General features: G+C 41.8%; 2 protein-coding genes and 1 long non-coding RNA gene across 5 annotated transcripts in view; all 3 read right to left on the reverse strand.

Moving 5' to 3' along the window:
- The window catches only part of LOC111232882 (receptor-type tyrosine-protein phosphatase U), a 148,434-nt gene extending 139,046 nt beyond the window's left edge, over positions 1 to 9,388 (reverse strand). For all 3 annotated transcript variants that reach the window (XM_022760565.1, XM_022760564.1, XM_022760562.1), the window contains exon 1: positions 9,222 to 9,388. In XM_022760565.1, coding sequence (XP_022616286.1) covers positions 9,222 to 9,291 — 70 coding nt within the window. In that variant the 5' untranslated portion in view covers positions 9,292 to 9,388. The remainder of the gene's footprint in view (positions 1 to 9,221) is intronic.
- Positions 9,389 to 13,848: 4,460 nt separating this feature from the next.
- Positions 13,849 to 16,288, reverse strand: LOC111232911. Its single transcript, XR_002665574.1, has 3 exons — positions 16,185 to 16,288; positions 14,177 to 14,314; positions 13,849 to 13,927 (listed from the first exon to the last, which is right to left on the reverse strand). It is a non-coding gene; the product is annotated as an uncharacterized LOC111232911 (long non-coding RNA).
- Positions 16,289 to 16,551: 263 nt separating this feature from the next.
- Positions 16,552 to 20,024, reverse strand: LOC111232906 (glucocorticoid modulatory element-binding protein 1-like). Its single transcript, XM_022760600.1, has 7 exons — positions 19,995 to 20,024; positions 18,632 to 18,773; positions 18,205 to 18,263; positions 17,811 to 17,932; positions 17,516 to 17,619; positions 16,736 to 16,920; positions 16,552 to 16,571 (listed from the first exon to the last, which is right to left on the reverse strand). Exons 2-7 carry the CDS (start codon positions 18,754 to 18,756, stop codon positions 16,552 to 16,554), a joined length of 615 nt encoding a protein of 204 aa, XP_022616321.1. The 5' UTR covers positions 18,757 to 18,773; positions 19,995 to 20,024.
- Positions 20,025 to 20,455: the final 431 nt, after the last annotated feature.

Genomic DNA, 20,455 nt, shown 5'->3' on the forward strand with positions numbered 1-20,455 from the left:
ACACACACACACACACACACACACACACACACACAGGGCAGCCTGCATACAAACACCAACTCAAACACCCACACACAGAGAGAAGGGCTAAGCAATAATTGTAATCTTCTATTTGTGGTTCTGAATTAAGCTCTTTGTTAACGACTAGCCGTGGGCTCCCCGGACATTCTTGCATATTTCTGGCTTTGTGCTAATGTGAGACTCGCAAACGGTGCACAGCCTTTGGCCACAGCAGATCCACACTGTTGTGAAAATGGCATGAAAGCTTTCCATCCACATTAGCCTTTGTCTAAAAGTTTTCCATTCACATCAAAAAATACCAAAAAACAATAGAGAGATCTCCTCTACTGGGCATGTGCATGGCTCTCGAGGCAGCAGATTTACAATGGATCACTTCACAATGGTGGTGTCAGCATTTGAGAAAAGCTTCCTTTTTCCCCAGGTCACATGAGACAAGCTTTAAGAGTCATCCATGAAAAGTGTTTTCAAAAAGGTCAATGTTCAGGGGCAGTTGAGTGTGGATGAAAATAGATACATTTTCAAATCTACCCACATTAGTGTGGACTTGTCAATCAGTTTTATTTTTATAGCCCAAAATCCACAAATTTTCACCCTCCAATCTTAGACCCTCATTTCATGTAAGGAAAAACTTACATGAAAAAAATCCAAAAGAAAACAAAACCATTCAACAAGGAAAAGGGAAAGAAAAAGGAAGAAAACCCCAGGAGATGCACCAGAGTAGGAATCCCTCCTCCGGGACACACATGCAATATGTCGTGTGTACAGAATGCCATGAGCTGGAGGGCCGAGTCAGGCAGCCAGCACAGGAACAAACAAAGATCTTTCAAACTGTTTGCGGAGCCGTCTCTAAGGAACGCCACACAGCAGAGCAATCCCCAGCCCAGGAGGACCCAGGAGGACCCAGGAGGACCCAGGAGGACCCAGGAGGACCCAGGTAGGCCATGGAGGGCTGTGGAGGGCCAGAGTGCCCTGAGGGGAAAGTTTGTTGGGGCTACTGCACCTGGCATTCAGGTGAGAAGTAGATCACCTCTCTGGGTTTGTACAAACAGGCCTAAACATCAAAGTACACCTGCTGGCATTATGAGGAATTGCATCGTTCCTGTTTTCTGAGCAACATAATAATAGCGCAGTGATCTGAGGATAGAGGGCACATATTTTCTTGGTCAGGAACCATCTCTTTTCATTATAGTCCCAGCAGAACTGGCTCACACACTAAATACACTGGGCAGCAAACAGAGATTCATCTCTTTGCTCTCAGGTAATTATACCTTGTCAAAAGAAAAGAATAAATACTTTAACCTCTTTTACACAGACTGTTCAAGGTGGGAATGTTGTGCTTTTAGTCTACCGTGCCATTCTGAATAAAAGGTACGAATACAGAATGCGGGGTGGATAAGCTGGCAGCAGAGGTGGTCACAGAGCCAGATTGATGTCTGTGTGAAAGGGACAGCCAGCATGACGGGACAGACACCAACGCGGTTGTGCTACACATCACACCTGTGATTGCACAATGCCGTCATGCCCACTACAATCACACACATTATGCCAGCTTCATTTGGTTCAGTGTAAACAGGCAATAGCTGGCATAATGAGGGGTCGTCTTACTGGTAATATAGCAAGATATCTTCTTAAAAGAGGCCCCCTTTATCGATGAATCTGCTGTTAAAGAGCATCTTGAATTGTCTGTACTGCATACCACGACACGAGGGATATGGTAAATAGTGGAGAACCCTGAACTTCTTGCCCCTGAAACATCTTACAATACAAAGTGGAACAGCCGAAGGGGAAAGGGATGTTGTTTTTTATGAAAAAGGTACTCACACTCCCCCGAGCAAATGCTGAAGTAGCAGCATGTCAAAGTGAGGAGGATTGTGATGGGAGGTCATGTAGGATCGAAAGGAGAGTTTCAAGAGGAAGAAGACAATAAGCTGACTGTGACAGGCTGTGTTTTGAGAAATCAATAGGCTCTGCTTTTGTTCTGTCTTACTTCAACACCTGAATCACAACAAAGCATCCAAGGCCAAGCAACATCAGTGTAACATCATTTGACAAAAGCTTTTCAACCCAACCGGGGGTCAGGCGCAAGTGTGCTGCGTACGTATCACAGCACGCTCCCATACTCTGCATATCCACTGTTTCTATTTACATTTAAATAAGATCCTAATGCAAAGTGTCTGTAGTCCAGAGAGGAATCAGGATTGCATGAATTCTGAAAAAAATAACAAAAATTACAAAAATTCCTTTTTTTTTGTAACCTGCCAGACTAGTGTGTAATTTTTCCCACATGGAACTGTGATGAAACTGAATGCAACACTCATGTCACTGTAGTGAAAAGCATGCAACTCCAGTTTGGGTGTGTCTGATGTTTTCACTTCAACTGAAACAACTACAGGACAAATTCCAGAAGAGTCCCCGAAAACCCCATTAATGTCATCAAGAGAAACAACATCATGGTCTCGTTAAAAAAAAGACTGTAAATCAAGTACTTCATGATTGTTATGTGTGCTCCACAGGTCTGAAATCAGTCTGTTGACCTCTGCTACCACAACTGCCACGACATAGCTTTAACTCGCCAGCCACAGCAGCTGTCACAGCTGAGTGTCACCGCTGTGCCATGAGACTCTGGTGCACACAGAGAGGGACAAAATGCCATCAATGCAACAGCAAACAGGGATGTGCAATGTGAGCTAGAGGCTATAAAACTGAGCCGATATGGCATTTCTTAAAGGGGCTCAGTTTTAGTTAGATTTCATGCTGTGACGACCTCAAATAACTTGCTCTTTTAAATCATCACACTCGACATTATCCATGCTCTGTTACACTTTAATGTTCTTCAATTTCCACAGTCCTAATAAAGTTTATGTGAAAGAGTGTCAGTCTAATAAAGTGTGAGATACATCAGTGTGATAAGTATTCAGGTTCATGGCTGGGTCTCTGTAAGAATATCTTTGTTTTTTTGCCCAAAGGGACTGGTCAAACCAGAAATACCACTTCCCCTTAAAGAGCAGGCATCATGGCACAAAGACAACTGAAGCTTGCATCCATTACACCGACACTGAGAAAAAAAATGTCCTGGAGACAGTGTTTTGACTTTTAGAGGAGTGTCAGCAGTTCAGATTTCACTGGGGGTTTCATATGCAGAGGAGAGGTCAGATTTCTACACCGCAGTCCTGCCCTAATCCTGAACCCTGACTCCACGACCTGACAATTCGTTACACACCACATACACCACAACAGAGGGGCCTGAGGAATCCGGCTATAAATTTGTTGACACAGACAGAAAGGTAAAGAACTGAAACACGGCCAGTGGGCTAAATATAAACTGCTCAAGAGGCTTTCTTTCCTCTGGGTAGGGGATAAGGAGCAGCACTCGCCGCATCAGTCTTGCAGACCCACTTTTTGCAGTCTGGAGCTCGCTACCTCGGGGGAAGAAAACACAGGGAACGAAGCGGCTGCAACTCACAGCTCTGCTTATTCCTTTGTTGGATAATTACACATCTGTGCGTGTGCTCCAGCTACACAGTCTCACCCTCTTCATATGCAGGCTATAAACACTGGCCCATCTGTGTTGAATGATAAATTTCTGAGTCCATTATTCAAGTAAAACATACGCTTTTAAGTGATAATGAGTATAATAGTCCTGTCATTTTAGACAAGTACATCAACAGGATATTTTCGAGCTTATTTGTAATATATGCAGCCGTCTTATGGAAATGAGGCTCGCTTTTTCATGTTTGAGAGGATTTCTACTTTTTTCTGTCCTTTGCTCTACACAACGCAGCCAACATTCCTCCTGCGCTTACGTCACGCAGGTCCTGGCTGGCAGGCTGGCTAATTCCCACTCCTAAATCAAACCTGCCGGTCACAGGCAGGATGCCACTTTGATCAAATTTAAGTAAAATGGACTTGCCGGAGTTTGAAGGATCAATACCACATTAATAACACCTGGCTGAGGTGGCTGAGAGGTCTCCACTCTGGCTGTTGTTGCAGAGCAGAAATGAAGAGACAGGCCAAGGCAGGAAGCTGACTGTAAATCTCTCAGTCTTGGCATCTCTTCCAGGGTGCTGGAAGGTGTCACAGTAACCCTGAAGAGCTCATAGAGGTGGCAGCTCCAGCCCCTGCGAGCATCAGTGTCAGGTTGAGTCACTCAGCACCGTGGGACCTTCCTGCATGGCACAACTTCAGCACCTGATTTCCTGCTCTTACGGGCAAAGGCCCTAATGAACAAGAGCGCTGATTAACACATGCACATACACCGAAAATGTAAAAGCACTGCACACACAAAGATTCATATACTGTATCTTCATCAGCATGCTAAAACATTCATAGCATACGGCACAGAGTGCAACTTTCTAATTAAAATAGCAAGTGGTCTGCACATTGCTTCGCCTGCAAAAGAAATGGAATCACATCTGAAGAGCTTGGCCAAAAACAGCATGAAAATGAAATGACGAGGAGGAAAAATAGAAGATTCTTTGCCAAATGTTCAGTCAAACATAGAACGGGAGCACAATAATAGTGCGATCATTTGACTTGAGTCCTTTTCACCGTAATGCTACTAGAAACGCGCATCAGTTAGCTGTTGCCATGCTAATTTCCCATGCGTTTCACTTGTTAGTGTTTCACGGTCATTTAACTCTTTTCTAAAGGAGAGAATTCGTTCTTTCGCTTCCCATTCGTTGTTCATGTGGACCCGATTCCTGACCCCTTAATAATACAGTTGTCACAAGTGTCATGTATAATTATCTCCAATCTGCCCTGTTTCCCTTCTGGTGGTTCCTTTCAGAGCTCTTTGTTGGCCTGCAGAATTGGCCAGTGAGACTTGATATGAGGGAGGTCGGGCACACAGAGAAGGGCTGGGCTAAATGGCAGAGGAGACATGCAGCAGATACAATCCTGTTTATGGGACTTCGACCTGTTCTCAAAGGCAACAACCTGCTCCTTCTCTGCCATAGAAACATGGCAACCGACCTGCGTAAAGCCACAACTCACTGCACCTTAACCAAAAAAAAACTAAAACAAAACAAATGAAAACATACGGGGACTGATTTGGAAAGAGAGTGGTAACACGTGATAATTAAAAAGAGAACAGCAAAATGCTTAGCTGGATTAATTAAGCACAACAATCACAAGATGTGTGTGGGCTGCAGATCTGCACCCTAAGCACAGCACAAGCTTAGGTGAGATGCATCACAAATAAGGGAGTAATGTGACCAGCTTAAGACAGAGGAGGCCCCTGACTGGACACGTGCTTCTAGTGATGGAGGAGAACCAAGGATAGCACTTGGCATCCAGCAAAATCCCTTGAACACATACAGTAGATGGATATGTTTCATCTTCCACTCTTGTGAGATGAGTAAGCCAATCGGGGGGCTGGCTCTCCTCCACATAGCCCCACATTACAATAGATCAGAGACAGAAACGGGAAGAGACAGGCTGCAGAGCAGAGGACTCCTCTCATAAGCGCCCTGTTTAATCACACACACACACACACACACACACGAGCGTGCTGAAGGCAGAATGGCCGGGACACAAAAGCCCGGCAAAAAGTCCTGCTGTGCCCTCAGTCGAAAACAAAACATCTTGACAATCTATCTGAATAAATCCCTCTGTCATTCTCAGCTTCTCTATCTCAAATTTTAACCCCCCCCCCCCCCCTTTCTTCCCCTCCAGTCCCCTTCCTCCTTCTTGCAAAGCTTTCCATCTGCTCTCTGAATTACTGTCGGTGATCCCGCAAAGATGGAAACCAACCAGTCTTTGCAGGAGTCTGATTTAGGCCCAATCCCCAGTGCCCCTCTATCCGCAGATGGTGGCCTGTCTCCTGCAGGGAACACTTCCACTTGGTGGGTTTGCTGCAGCTCTGTGGTGCAAGGCAACATTTTCTACTTGATGGATACATTTTTTTTTTTTTCCTGTCTTCAACTATTCACAAATGCATCTCATTCCCCCCACCCACACCCACACACCCACACACACACCCACACCCACACCCACACACCTAATATGTAACAGCGAGCTGAATAATGTAAAATATGTAATTACACCTAAACAGAATCAAGACACTTTTTTTGAAGAAATGCAGTTCATATTAACCGATACCACACCATACCACATTTCCCTCTTTCGAAGTAGAGCCTTCTCTGTGTGCACTTTAATCTGTTTAGTGATTCCCTACTGTCTGTTTCCTGTATACACCAATGTGTTTTTCCCACATCCAAAGGTGGCATCTGGTTGTGTTTTTTTCTGATCTGAACAGCCTAAACCCCAAAGATATTCAGTATGACAAAGAAAAGTATCAAATCGTCACACTTAAGAAGGTGGAACCAGCAGTTGTTTGGCTTTTTTTTTTTGCTTAAATAAATACTTAAACAACTATTTGATTATCAAAAGATTGCTGCAGCTCTAATCGCCTTTATGCTTACATGTGCCAGTGGTCGTGTACGTTTCTCAGTGCTGTTGCTGATGCAGTGTAAACTCAAAGCCCTTAAGTGTTATTCATTCCGTCCCATGCTCTAACTAGACAGTCTGGGCCCTCACAGTCCTTTTCATCTCAGTCCAAGTGTTATCTTCACTGAAATAAGCAAGAAAGGATATTCTGCCTTAACTTTAGATCAAACTGGGAAATGAGTCATGAGACACAGGATAATTACAGCACTCAGTTGACAACATTTGCTGCTAATAGAGGAGACAGATGGTAAGTGAACATCCATTCTATTCCCATAAGAGACAACAGAGGAGTAAAGTGTCAGATTGGGCTTCACAGCATGAGAAAAAACCACACACACACACACACACACACACACACACACACACTTGCTCACATACACACACACACACACACACACACGCTCACACACGCACAGAAACTGGACTTTCATGTTTATAACCTCTTTGTGTCTGAACAAATATGATGCAAATGTTAGCTCCCCCCCCCACCCCCCACCCCCCTTATCAACCTCACTATAGTCAGTCCAGTGCAGCAAAGAGCTTCCATATTTCATCGCCTCTAATAATTTCACTTCCTCTGAACTGACAGCCCGGACCGGCCAACACACAAGCGAGGAGGAGATATGGACAACACGGATTAGATTGTGTAAAAAAAAAAAGTTTTAAAAAGGCAAGAAATCCACAACGGGCCGCAGCGTGTTAACTCAAGGTTAAGGTGTGGTCATCACAAAAAGCACAGCAATAAAAGGATGTGTCAATCAAAAGAGGCACTTTGGGGCTGCTCTTTAATTTCTCCACCTATAGGACACAGGCAGGTGGAGAAGCATGAGGGGACTCAGGCCAGGGGATCAGTCACATAGAAGAGAGGCCACAGAAACTGGCAGCGTTAACTATTAGAGCCTAATGGGAAGGTAAGAGCGCAGATGGCGAGGCTCGCAACACTCCAGTTAACAAACTAAAAAAACCCACATCATGTAAATGTTTTTGTTGACAGACACTCTCGCGCAGCCACAGTGAAGCGTCGCTGTTCCATTCATCTCTTTTAATTACCTGTGTGAGATTTAATCCTTCATATGTCTCAGCCCATTCCTCTTAATGATCTGCTCCATTCAGCTCTTGACAATACACAGACTGCTTGCATGGGTTTGTTGTTTTTTTTGGGCAGGGGGGGGTTATTGTTGTTGTTTCTGCTCCTTTCACAATGAGCTATATGAACAAGCGTCACACTGAGCATTAGTAGGTTTTGCCATTACCAAATTTCAAGGCAAATCTCCTCCTGATCTCAACATAATCAAGCTTTTTTTTCTCCAACACCCATGTGACAAGCACAGTGTCGCATTGTTATACAGTGTAAATGTAACCAATATTTTCTGCCTCAGCTTATTACCCTTGTTTTATGTTCCAGTGGTAAATTTATACATGCTTGTTGTGTGTGTGAGTGTGTGTGTGTGTGTGTGTGTGTGTGTGTGTGTGTGTGTGCGTGCATGCGTGCGTGTGTGTGTGAGACCAAGTCATTTCAGCCTTTTCAGTGAATAAAAGCAGATTTTCAAAACATGAATGTGAATGAATATGAAAAGGTCTGTGCCAGATTCATGAAAAAGATGTTTAGATTTACCTCTCTCTCTCTCTCTCTCTCTTTCAATCTCTCTGATATGTGGCTGTTTTTCAATCAAAAAGTTTTATTTATCTTACTGCCCTGAAACTGAAATGGGGAATAAAAGTCAGAGTCAATTTTACAAATTGCCTCAATTTTGATCCTTTTATTTGAAAAACATATTATCACCCCGTTACAATCTCAGCTTGTCTTCTCACAAAGCAGAAAAGATGACTTTTAAGACGTAAAAAGCCTGCTCTGCCAACCATTTCAATACGTTGAATCTCCTTGATCTTGAAAGATTTAGGGGCTGATTTGTGAGCATCACTATGTCCCCTTCGCCACACAACCCAAAAGACCAGAGGCAGCTCATCACATAAGGAGAAAAAAAAAAGGGGGGACTACATCTTCATGAGAATTTGGTTTCAAAAAGTAGTTTCAGTAAACATTATAATGCCTCAGATTTCATTCAAATATAAACTTTTAAGGAGTCACTCAGTCAAGAAATATGCAACCCAACGGCAGTATGGAGTAGCTCCAGGTTTTGGTCTCTGGATGTCATCACAGATTGGAGTCAGGCTGTCGGGATTTGGGAGATTCATGCTCACTAATATTGATTAAATTGCCTGAAGGCGGTAGGGGAGTCGTCCAGCCCTTTTAAGGGGAAACTGTCTCTATGGATGAACTGATTTTCTAACTTTGGATCACCATGTCAAATAGGCTACATTTTCTGCTACCTGGCGCCTTTAAATATGCTTGAGCAAAGAGGAAAAACTGAAGCAGCGTAGCAGAGGATTGTTGTTTGGGGAAATGGGAGCTTTACCCAGAACACCCAGTCGTCAGTCTTGCTAAATTGCAAAATTTTTTTTTTTTTTTTTTTTTTTTTGCAAGCGTCCGGTACTGAGAAAACTTCAGTTTACAAAGTTCGTAAAGAATTTGTTTTTATTTTCTGGTGGGAGAATTAACATTGTCCCACTAATAAGTCACGGGAGGCAGCAGTATGCCGCAGATAAACGCAGCAGTGTGTTGGGGGGGAAAGGGGGGAACAAAGTTGTCATATCACCAGACTCGCTCCGCTTTTGCTTTCAGTGGAGTTTCATCCGCATGTAAAAACTTCCCAACTGCGTTCAAGGAGATCGACATGAATATGTGTCCTTACCTGTTGGCCCCTCGATGCCATCGGCGTAGATCTGAACAGTCAAAATCAACAGAAAGGCGCAGGTGTTCATCGTGTAGCTGTTGTAGTCCACTTTAAATGTGCAGAAGGAAACATTTCATTCACTCCGTGAGGTCCGGGCGCGCAAGTAGAGTAGAGCCGAGCGCATCTATTCCCCCAGTTCTCACTGAGTGGAGTTTCACAGACACTGAGGGAGACAGGGCAGAGCTACTTCTGCAAACTGACGTCAGGGTAAACAGTTCAGGGGAGAGATTTCTTTCTCGAGCCCACTTTCCTTCCCAGCCTCCACTTCGCTGCAGGTACAAAGTATGAGCCGGGCGCCTCCAAGTGGCGACACCCAGCAACGGCACTGTGGTACTCAAACGTTGGCCAAGCAAAACCCCCAGACTGTGTGTGTGCTTGCGCTCGCGCGCGCGCGCGTGTGTGCGCGTGTGTGTGTGTATACTCTGCTACTTGTATCTTTGTGAGGTCCAGGAGGAGTTTCAGACCCTGAGAGTGAGGACATTCTTCTAAAGTGTGGGCATTTTTGCCAGTGTTTACTTCTTCAAAGGCCTGTTTGATGTTTCAAAGTGGATTTTAAAGTGAAAACCGGAGTTAGGTTTTATTTAAGGTAAGGTTTGTGGTTGGGATTTGGATTAGGTATGTATGTGTGATGGTTAAGGTCCAGACTAAGGGATGCAAGACTTTGCATCATTAAGATAAGAGATGAGGTTAGGTGTGTGGTGGTCATGGTTAAGGGTTAGGAAAGTACATGTAAATGGTTGCAGTGTTCCTCCAAGTGACCTAAACAAGTGTGTGTCTTGCTGTGTAACTGTGGAGACAGAGACAAGGTGCCAATCTCTTTCTGTCTTTTCATCCATTTGGCTTCATTTTAATGAGAAGTTACTATATCTTCACCGCCCAGCAGCTCCTAACACCTGTCACCATGCACCCAGCATCACAGGTACAGGATTATCAGTCTGACAACAATGGCTGCAGGTTGAGAAAATACTCATTATTTAAGCCAGCTACATGCCCTTGAACTGCAGATAGGCTTGTCTTTTTAAAGTAACATCTGCATTAACAATGACATCATCATTCTCATGTTTAAAAATCATACAATCTGAGGTCTATTTAATCAAGCTATTGTATCTATAACATATACTAAATTCAGTATATGTTCAAAAAAGTATATATATATACTGTATATATATATATACACTTTTTTCACAGCTGTTAGTCATATATTCATACACTACAGACAGTCCGCATGCCTTACACCTCCCAATGACAGGTGCAAAGCATATTTCTCCATAAATTAGTCTGTCATGTTGTGTGCACCAATTTTGCATTTCATATGGTTATATTGGTGGAGAATACCTCTTGGATCTAATGTAATCTGTAAACTTAAATGTAGACATCTAACACATGGAGAAAAGCCACCATGAGTTTGAGATGTATAATATTTGCCAGCTTCTCTGTCTTATAGTCCTACATAACACGTGTAAAAGCATTACAGTTGTGTAGATTGTGTAATCTTCATGTGCTGCAAGGTGTCCCATTGTATTTGATTAGAGCTTTCCATGGCATTTGTGGCTCGCATTAGAAATGAAACATCTTGCACAAGTGCTGATGTTGCAGCCAGTCCTCTGCGTGAACCGAGCTGGTGTTAAAACGTGGCTGGGCTCAAGGACTCCTGATTGGATCAAGACACCATTACACAGGCTATTCATCATTCATTTTGTTGTTGTGTGTGAACATTAAAGTTGTGGATTAAATTAAAGAGGGCCAACAGACACATCTAAGGCTTCCAACATGAATGCACATCTCTGTCTCTAATGTTGTTAGCCCAGAATGACAGATGAACGATGGACTGCTCAGCAAATTGATTAATTTAACCAGAGGAGCGCAGCATATGTCGAGCTAACACCTGTAATTACACCTGCTTGATGCATGGAAACCATTTTTGCGCCCTGGTATTCAAGGCACAGAGTGGCAATTTATTTAAACTAGGGAGTATTTTGGCCCAAATCTGTTCAACTGCACGACAGGTTAATTTGCAGTAAAGCTATAACAGGATGTTGTAAAATACTGTTCAACTCCAACAACAGGACAAGCATCAGCAGGGATGCTGACAGCTGCACTATGATGAGAGTAATTTTATCGAGTATTTTATCAGCTGCCACTCATAACCCCTCACAAACAAATACATCTGCACAGGCAGCATTGTGCATGAATTTATAATAACACATCATTACAGTTCTGAAGGAAATTGTCAAAGGCTGGCTATCAAACCATCACTGTCGATCACACGGGCCTGGATGCAGCATGCTGTTCAAAAAAAGTAAATGAACGACAACTCACACAGAGCAGAAAACTGCTGCTACGCTTTTATCTTTACCAGGCAGTGATATCACAAAAGATTTTCATTGTCTGTCAAATAAAAAATTTTTGTTTGACATCGTTGACTGTCATGTCACCACATGTCTGACAATGCTGGGTAAGGTGAATCCACAGAGCAGCTGTTTTCTCCCCTGTTTGTACTGTTGAATTAGCCATTAATTTCCGTTCTATTAATGTAAGTGGGGTAACAGGTATTCACATCAGAGGTTGGCTAAAGCTGCAGAAAGAATGGGAGATGAATGAAACGTCCAACCAGTATTTTGTAATTGAGTAGCTTAAACACTGCTTCTGTTCAAATTTTAAATGTAAATGTTTTTATTGAAAATTTGTTCATTATCTTACAAAGTCACACTTTTATATTTTTCTCTTTTATAATTTTTCTATAATAAAGAAAGAAGAGGTCATTTAACATGATTCTGTATTTGCAGCACATTAGTACACAGTACCCTGTATAAAGCAACAGCACATGTCAACAGTCACAATACTTATTCATATATAGTTTTCACTGACTTAAATTAAGAATCATGTATTCTTCAGGCAGTGAGTGTCCGGTGCATAGATCTAGGTCTTAGGTGTTATTACAAGGGCCTTAATATAGCCAGAGTGGCAAATATTTCACAAAATCAAAATAATAAAAAAAATTCAAAACACAAGTGTTAACTCACAAAATAGGTATGTTAAATTACAAATATTATTAGATGCTATTATAAAAGTATTGAGAAAATTTGTCACAAATAGCTGAAAAATGTACCGACTACTTTTAGATAAGAGGAAATGTTATCACCAAAGACAGTAAGGTAGAATCAAATATTATATTTACAAATTTCTAGATAGAAACATTTACATAAAGTTCCGTCACAACTACCCAGGTTTCTAATACTGTATCCAATAGACAAGAAAGAACTCTGTGTTTCAGGGATGCAACTATCGATTGTTTTCATTATCAATAAACCACTTATTTTCTCCATAAACTGATTAATCACTTTTGGTCTATAAAATATCCAAAAATAGTTTAAAAAAAATGCCCTGTGCCCTTCTCAGAATGTGGGAAGTGACATATTATGACATATTGCAAAATATTGCATATTCTGGCAGACCAACAGTCCAAAGCCCAAAGGTAAGACTTAAAAAAAAAAAAAAACAGCAAATATTCACATTTGAAAAGCTGGAACAAGTGAATTTTTTGGAATCTTTTTTGCTATAAAAATGATTTAAATGATTCATTGATTCAGAATTTTGCTGATTAAATTTCTGTCAGTTGGCTAATCAGTGAATCAACTAATCGTTTCACCTACACAGTGTTTTCATTTGTTAAAATGTTAGAAAAACATGTCCAAATGGTCTCTGTGAATGTGCCATTTCCAATCTCAATGCAAAACAAATCTGTGCCAGTAATACCACTGAAGTAACCACAACTCAGCTAAAGTAATTACAGTGAAGATAAAAGCTTACAAGTAAAAAAAACACTGTTTTACAAAGTAACATTGTTTTTGAATGTTTTATCCTTTAAGTATTCGGGTCTCAGGCACATTCTCTCACTTAGTCCTCCAGCATCCCTTTAGGATTGTCTCTCTCTTACTTACTTTTATGTTTCTTTGATGCCTTTCGTCCTATAATCACCTTCTCAATGTCATGCAAGCCCTCTGCCTCCTCTTCTTCCTCACTCTTAAGGTGAGGGTCTTCTCGAGACTTAACATTCCTCTGTCCGGGCTCTTTGTAGATCCCTGAGGTGTCCTCTTTCTCCGCACCCTCCTGTCCCCGCTGGTGAACCTTCTCCTGGCTCCTCGTCTCACTGTGCTCATGGTTCCTCTGCAGGGTAGTACTTTGGCTATCTCTGTCTATATGGTGGTGCTGACCAGTGGAGGCAGAGAAATGGGTGAAGAGCTGAGGGTTGATGGTGAGCTGAGCATAAGATGCTGCAGATAAACCAGTAACAGAGAGAGGCAGGGTCACTGAGCTTGTTTTCACGGGGGACAGCACGTTCTGGGTTTGGCTGTTTGACGGGTTTTGACGTTGAGGTCGAAGGTGTTTTGAGGATGTGCTTTTGTGAGATGTGCTTTTATCAAAACTTGGCTTCTTCCGTTCCTCCAAAATCTCATCCAACACTAATAAAAAACATGATATTAGTAAATACAATCCAACTAGATATCTCTGTATGTACTATCTGTTGCCTTTAACAGTTTTCTCACCATAAATACTGTTATGGATTTTGCTCTCTTCATTCTGGCTGCGCCTCAGATCCAGAGTTTGCTTCACTGAGTCTAAAAGCCCGAACATCTCACACAAGGAATTAAGCATGATGGCATCTGACAAAAACAAAATAATCAATCGTCAGCTACAAGTCCTGAATGATTAATACTATTCCTTATCAATTTATCCAGAACAAATTGTGCAGGATCACTTTGCAAAAAATCTATATCCATGAATTTAGCTAGTGGATTTGATTTACACTCACACTTTTTTTTTTTTTTTTTTTTACTTGACTGACATTTGACTAAATTTAAAGCAATTCTTTTCAGTCCAGTGGATAGACAGGCCCCACTGCGGGAACTCACCTGTCTCCTGCAGGTTGTCATTCTCACTGCGAACCTCCACTCCTTTGAGACTGGCTAAGAATTCAGTCTGAAGACTGGACAAGACCTCCCCCATCAGTCCTGAGTCTGCCACACCCTGCCACAGGCTCAGTACTCCATCTAAAGAAGGTCAGTTATAAGGGACATTATTATGACATGTAGGGAACTCTGTATGAAAATGACAAAGAGCCACAGAGAGATAAAAGAAATTCATGTAGGCACAGTCATAGAGGTGATGTTTGTTTGTGTGTGAAAGGATGCATTCCTATGTGAGCTGTGGAGTTGGACAGTAACAGAGACAAAGTAAAGCAAATAAAGAAGAAATGTGGGATAAATGAGATAGAGTGGGAAGGCAGGGAAAGGTTGAGAGTTCTAAGACAGTCAAAGGATTGGAAAAGAGAATAATAAAGTGAAAAGGGAAACATAGGACGAGGTGTCAGGGTTGGAGAAACAATGAAGAGAAGATAGGGGGAGATAGAAGAAATGGGAGAGGGGCAGCGCTTGGAGAGAGGATGTTAAATGGGTAATAGAAGGAGAGAGGAAAGAGTATAGGAAAGTAGAAAAATGGGTTAGAGAAGCAGTGCTCTAAGAGGAGAGAAAGGACATCGCAGATTGGAGAGAGAATGAAAAATTACTTGGGATCTGTGCAAAACTGAGCAAAATACAAGCTGAGTATATTAGAGTGATAAAATGTCAGGGGTACTTGATATCTTATCTTGTAAGAAATGTGTCCACTTTCATGTTTGCTTAAATGTCTGTCAGGATAAATGTAATGTGCCAAATAAAAATATTCCAAATCCCATTTGCAGCTATCTGAAGCTAAATTCATTTATTTCTCCATGTCAGGAATGTACACTAATGGGAAGCAGCACATTTTTGCAGATAGAAGAGCGTAGTTATTGGCTGGGTGCGTTTACTCAGAATTGTCAATTTGTTTAAAGCCCTGTGACAGGCAATACTGCTTGTGCGGTGAGGTACTGCAATTTGCCATTCACGCAAAAGATCACTTGAGGCTATTTTACCTTCTGTGGTCCAGCTGGAACAATGCCTAATCAGGTCACCTTTAAAAGCCCTTAAATCAAAGCTTAGGTCCATGCAAGAAAAAGCCACACTTAGAAATGTCAGATGCTGTCGATGGTAATATAAAGGGACATGACTCTTTGCCTGCCAGGGTCAGCAACTTTTTAAGGCCAGTCTGCAGGAATGGAATACCATTGCACAACTGCAGATTCAGAGGTTCAGTGGCTCTGTGTATCAGAGGTGTCAAACAACGGTGACAGCAAGGGGCGTGACACAAGACAAGGACTGTGGGTAGATAATGTTAATATTCTATTTTATTCATTTATTATTTAATGCAGGTAGGAATTTTAGTCTGAATGTTGCTTTTCTTTTCCTCATTAGTTACCATTTTTATCCATCAGCCTAAAGCCGTGTTGCAGATGAAGGTCCATATCCTCTAAAGGAAATGGCTTACGAATGCACAGCCTCTGGAGGACTGAAGGTCAGTGGGCTGAACCTGTGCCTCCTGCCATAATAAAAAGGTATCTTTCCAAATTGGTCAGTTGACAAAATGGTTAAAACCAGATGTAAATGCAACTTCCATCATTCCGGAGTTTATCACTTGATAGACACTTGGCAGGGAAACATGTGACCTTCACGTGCAAATACAAAAGAGGTGAAGTGTTTCCTGCTGTGTAGGATATTGCATAAGCGCAGGCCATTAGGAAATGAATGAAGCCCCATATTGCTGGTTCCGTGGCAGATGACTGAGCACAAATATCACATTTAGATGATAAGTATTTGCGTCACATATATTACACAATAAATGCTTAATAAGACTGAAGTATATAGAGGCTGTGGATTCAGCATTAATAGTCAATATATTTGTCTTATAACTCAACCCATTTTAAAATCTTTTTCTTCAAACCCACCAATACTCAACCCATTCAAGACGCTTAACAAGCAACAATATGTCCTTTCTCATATTTACCAGGGGTGTCAGCCCTCTTTCTCTTTGCTGCATGTCCATTGGCTGTTGTAGGGTTTACAAGCCGTGCTGTACCAGGGCTCCACTCTGCTATTGCACTAAACCTCTCCCCCACAGTTTCCTCTACCTCTGCTGCATCATGCACAACTTCTGAAATAGAAAAAAAGAACAGCAGGCATATACTGTAAATACAGCGCATAAACATCTCATATTACCAATGAATGTGAGTAGGCAGAGGGAAGACTGCCAAGGACCTCCATTTGTTTTTCTCTAGATGTTTTTTTTTTCTGTGCAGTAGTTGGTGCATTAAAGTATCTGAATGCTCTTAATGGCAGATGTTTTTACTTAAATGTTCATCTTATTTCCTCTTTCATTGTTTTCCATAAGGTCCTAAAAACGTGACAAGAAATCACTTTACTTGTTTTATTACTGCAAATAAATGACATCCAGGTGGCTTTTTAAAGTTTTTAGTCTGCGTCATTTCAATGATAATAGCAGCAGCTCAAGCATATGTTAGGGAAAAAGCAGAAAACTAAATGCCAACTGAAATCTACCTGTCAGCGGAGGCACCTGTCCTCCAAGAGGGTCAAGAGCCAGACTTGACGGGCTCGGCTGCACCGAGGTCCCTGGAGGAAGCCTTGTGCTGTTGATCAGCACATCAAATTTAGTGCTGCGGCAGGTGTTGCTGCACACGGTGTCATGCTGGTAGAAATCTATCTGGCCAGAGTCCATCATTTTCCTGCATGTGGGGAGAAAGCAGGTTAAAAGTATCCAAGAAAATGTTTTTTGTTTCACAGCTGCTGAGGGGTGTTAGAGTATGGATTGAATTTGTTGTACCATCCCAATAGCTTCCTAGATGTTTGTTTGCCACAAAGCCCATTGATCTGACCTTTGGAGGAATAAAGATGAAAAGAACAAATATTGCCTATTGAGCTGGCTTATTGACTCATAGCAACAGCAAGAACAAGTGCAAACACGATAGAGGGGTGAGAAGTATCACCCAGCAGACTGCTTGCATGTTATTTGATCCTGCTATCATGATAATGCTGCTTACTGACTACCTCTGGAATGTAGTGGCAAACCCCGACACAGACAGACCAAAGACATGCAGAGAGTTTAATTATATGAGTGAGATATGCTGTTGATGGCATTAGATTGAGGTGTTTCAAGTCTGACACTTTAACACCAACACAACAGAGTGAAGTGAAGGATTCCCTTGAAGGTCATTTGGATTTACATGCATGTGTCTCCCCAGCAGTTGTGAGGAAGACGACAGACATATAGTGTTTTTTTTTTTTTTTTTTTTTTTTTTTTTTTTTATTTCATACGTCTACCTAAGCATAACCCCTCCCAGTCTGATGGCCCTTTTCCAGTCCTTCAGAGTGGCTTTCCCTGCCAGGTGCACAAACTGCTTGGGACTGATGAGCTGGTCATTGAACTGTAAGAGAAGAATAGTGTGTTTATGAAAGCTAATATAAGTAAGTGGAGAGAAAAAATAAGACAGATGTGACGTAGAAGATGTGTAAATAATCATGTGTGTTGACTTAGATAGGTTAAAAAAAGTAAATCTTCAGTATTAATGAATCAATATTTCACCACCCTTTGATCCTGCTAAATATGTCAACTTACTTTGACACATCTGACATTGATTCCAGGACACACAAACTTCTTAAACAGCAGAACCGCTCTGCTGTCTCCACAGGTGATGGGGTAGCCATATTCAATTTCCTCTCCTTCTGCTTTACTGTCTTCTAAGCAATACAGAACAAAAACATAACCACAACCATCTACAACCACCATCCCAGACACTAATGAAAGTAGGACATATGCAACAACACAATCAAATGTCTATCAATATTCTTCAGTAATTTCCATTTGTCATATAACAACTGCAGCTTGGAATACACTGATTCATTTGTGCACATAATACATTAATTGTATTTACACAGTTGTTGATTTTCAAAGCCTTGTGTCTGAGGGATGGAATGTCAGCAGCGAAGGGAAATGTCCCTGCGTCACTTACCATGATGCGTCTCTATGGCCAGGACTGTAGTGCCAGTGTCAGCAATGTCATCATTTACCCTGCAGAGGGCAACATTTTCTCACGTATAAAATAATCATAATTTAATGCTACCTGAGAGTTGAATAGTTCTGAGTTTAACAGCAAAATATGTGAATAGCTACTGCATGTCTGACGTTTTTGAAATTTAGGTGGTTACTGCTGCATTCTTTGACTTTGGCCTGCATTAAACGGATTATATACAGCACTGATGTAGAATGGTGATTTGCTCAATATGAGCTAGAAGTAGAGGAAAAAATGTTTATATCATCCTGAAAATCAGTCAATAGATTTCTACAGATCTGTTATGCATCTACAATTGCCTCTCTATTTTGTCACAGTTCAAATGCAAAAACGTCTATCGGTGCTTTAATGATAAAAGCCATGTTACCCATGCAGGATGGGCTGCAGGTGCAGGATGACTTGAGTCTTATGGTTGTTGCCACTGGACTCCCCCTCCTCTTCCTTCACCGTCATGAGCTCCCCTGAAGACACATTGACCTCAGCACACGCCATCGCCCCTCCCCACAGAGCTGCACGCAGAGAGGACCCAGCACGCATGTTAACATCCAGCTCACACACACATGCATGCAGTGATGCTATTTAATGCATAAGTCAATGAAAGCCTCCCCCAAGTCTTTTCTGGCATGCAACTGTCATAGAAATGAATCCATAGTGAGCTTAGAATGACATAATCCTCACATGGGTAGGCTTCGCTTCCTGTATTGCTGTTGAGAATGTGCATGAATATCCTAGATGGTGGGACAAAAGCTAAAACCTGGGTTACAAGGCCTAAATTGTAAAAATAACTAAGAAAAAAAACTAGCCATAGTGGACACAACAAGTGAAACTGCACTACCAACATATGTACTTTTTTTTTTTTTTTAAGTGAAAGTATGATAGCAATGACAGACCTGTTGAACAAATATTTGTAGGAGTGCTGTTACCAAGTCATATTAAGCAAATCATCAAATTCCAGAAGATATCAGTCTCTAGAGACTGTTAATTCTTTGTCTGTGGTGTCATACTATGAAGTTTATATACAATTTCTGAAAAGAATCACAGTTAAATTATGACATATAAGGTAATTGCATGTCCCTAGATACTGGCAGTAAAGGTGTTGACAGATATAAACCATATAAACATATTTTAGATGTTGTCAAATGTAAATAAACTGTCCATTGGAGTAATATTGTCATGAGGGATTGTGAAAAACGTAAATGTAAATTCCCTCCTCAGTAAACGGTTACAAAATAATAAACCATGAATTCTCACTACATCAGTCCTAGTATGACTCTACCCACAACACTCTTTCATTCCTACACAAGCAGCAGCTGAAGCGTTAGATACACTAGTCGACAATATTAATAGCACATAAAGAAATGGAGGAGAAATAATTCACAAACTGGCAGGCTAGAGAAACAAAGCAGGCAACCTTTCCATGCAGTGAAGAGCAAAATACAATGGATTGATCAACATATTCCACACTGATGTATATATACAGTACTTGATGTATCAAGTAGCCCCTGTTGGATCACCAACTCCTACACGGACAGTTGCGTGTCTTTCTCACCCTCCTTCACCCACTCAAACTGACGTCTGTTGGTGCGGCAGCACGCACACCCCGGCCAACAACGGTGCGACGGCGCGCACTCCTGTTCCAGAGAGGGTGCACAAAAAAAAACACACAGGGTCTACACTAAAACTCTCAAACACACTACCTGCCACTTCAATACTATCATAGTTTTACTTACCGTTTTACAGCAGGGGATAATTCATCCTCCGCTTGTCAGAGAGGTACAAGAGCATGCGCCGTGCTGCTTCGTTACACTTCCTGCAGTGAAGGCAGCATTTGCCTGAGAAGCATCTGTCCCGCTGTCACGAGAAGCGGTTAGTTCGCACGCGATGTGTAAGTCGGTCAAACTGCTCTTATGTGGCTCGGTTTGAGCGCCTCTGAGCCATGGTGGTGCACAGACTGGAAGACTTGAAGCTCCTAAAACATGTTTTCCACACCCAAAGGGAACAGTGAAGATGTTTTTTTAATGAATAGTTCCCTCGTGGTAGGTTTCAGATTCAGCGCAGACTTTTTAGTTTTAATTGCCACTTGTGTGGTTTCATGTTTGTTGGTTTGTCGTGAAATAAACGTTGTTCATAACAGTTGCGTGTTATGTTTTTGTTGCTGCCTGCGTTTCACCGGGAGGTGGCAGGTTTTGCT

The sequence above is a fragment of the Seriola dumerili genome, unplaced genomic scaffold (genome assembly GCF_002260705.1).
Source record: "Seriola dumerili isolate Sdu_G_001 unplaced genomic scaffold, Sdu_1.0 BDQW01000341.1, whole genome shotgun sequence".
Lineage (NCBI taxonomy): Eukaryota > Metazoa > Chordata > Actinopteri > Carangiformes > Carangidae > Seriola > Seriola dumerili.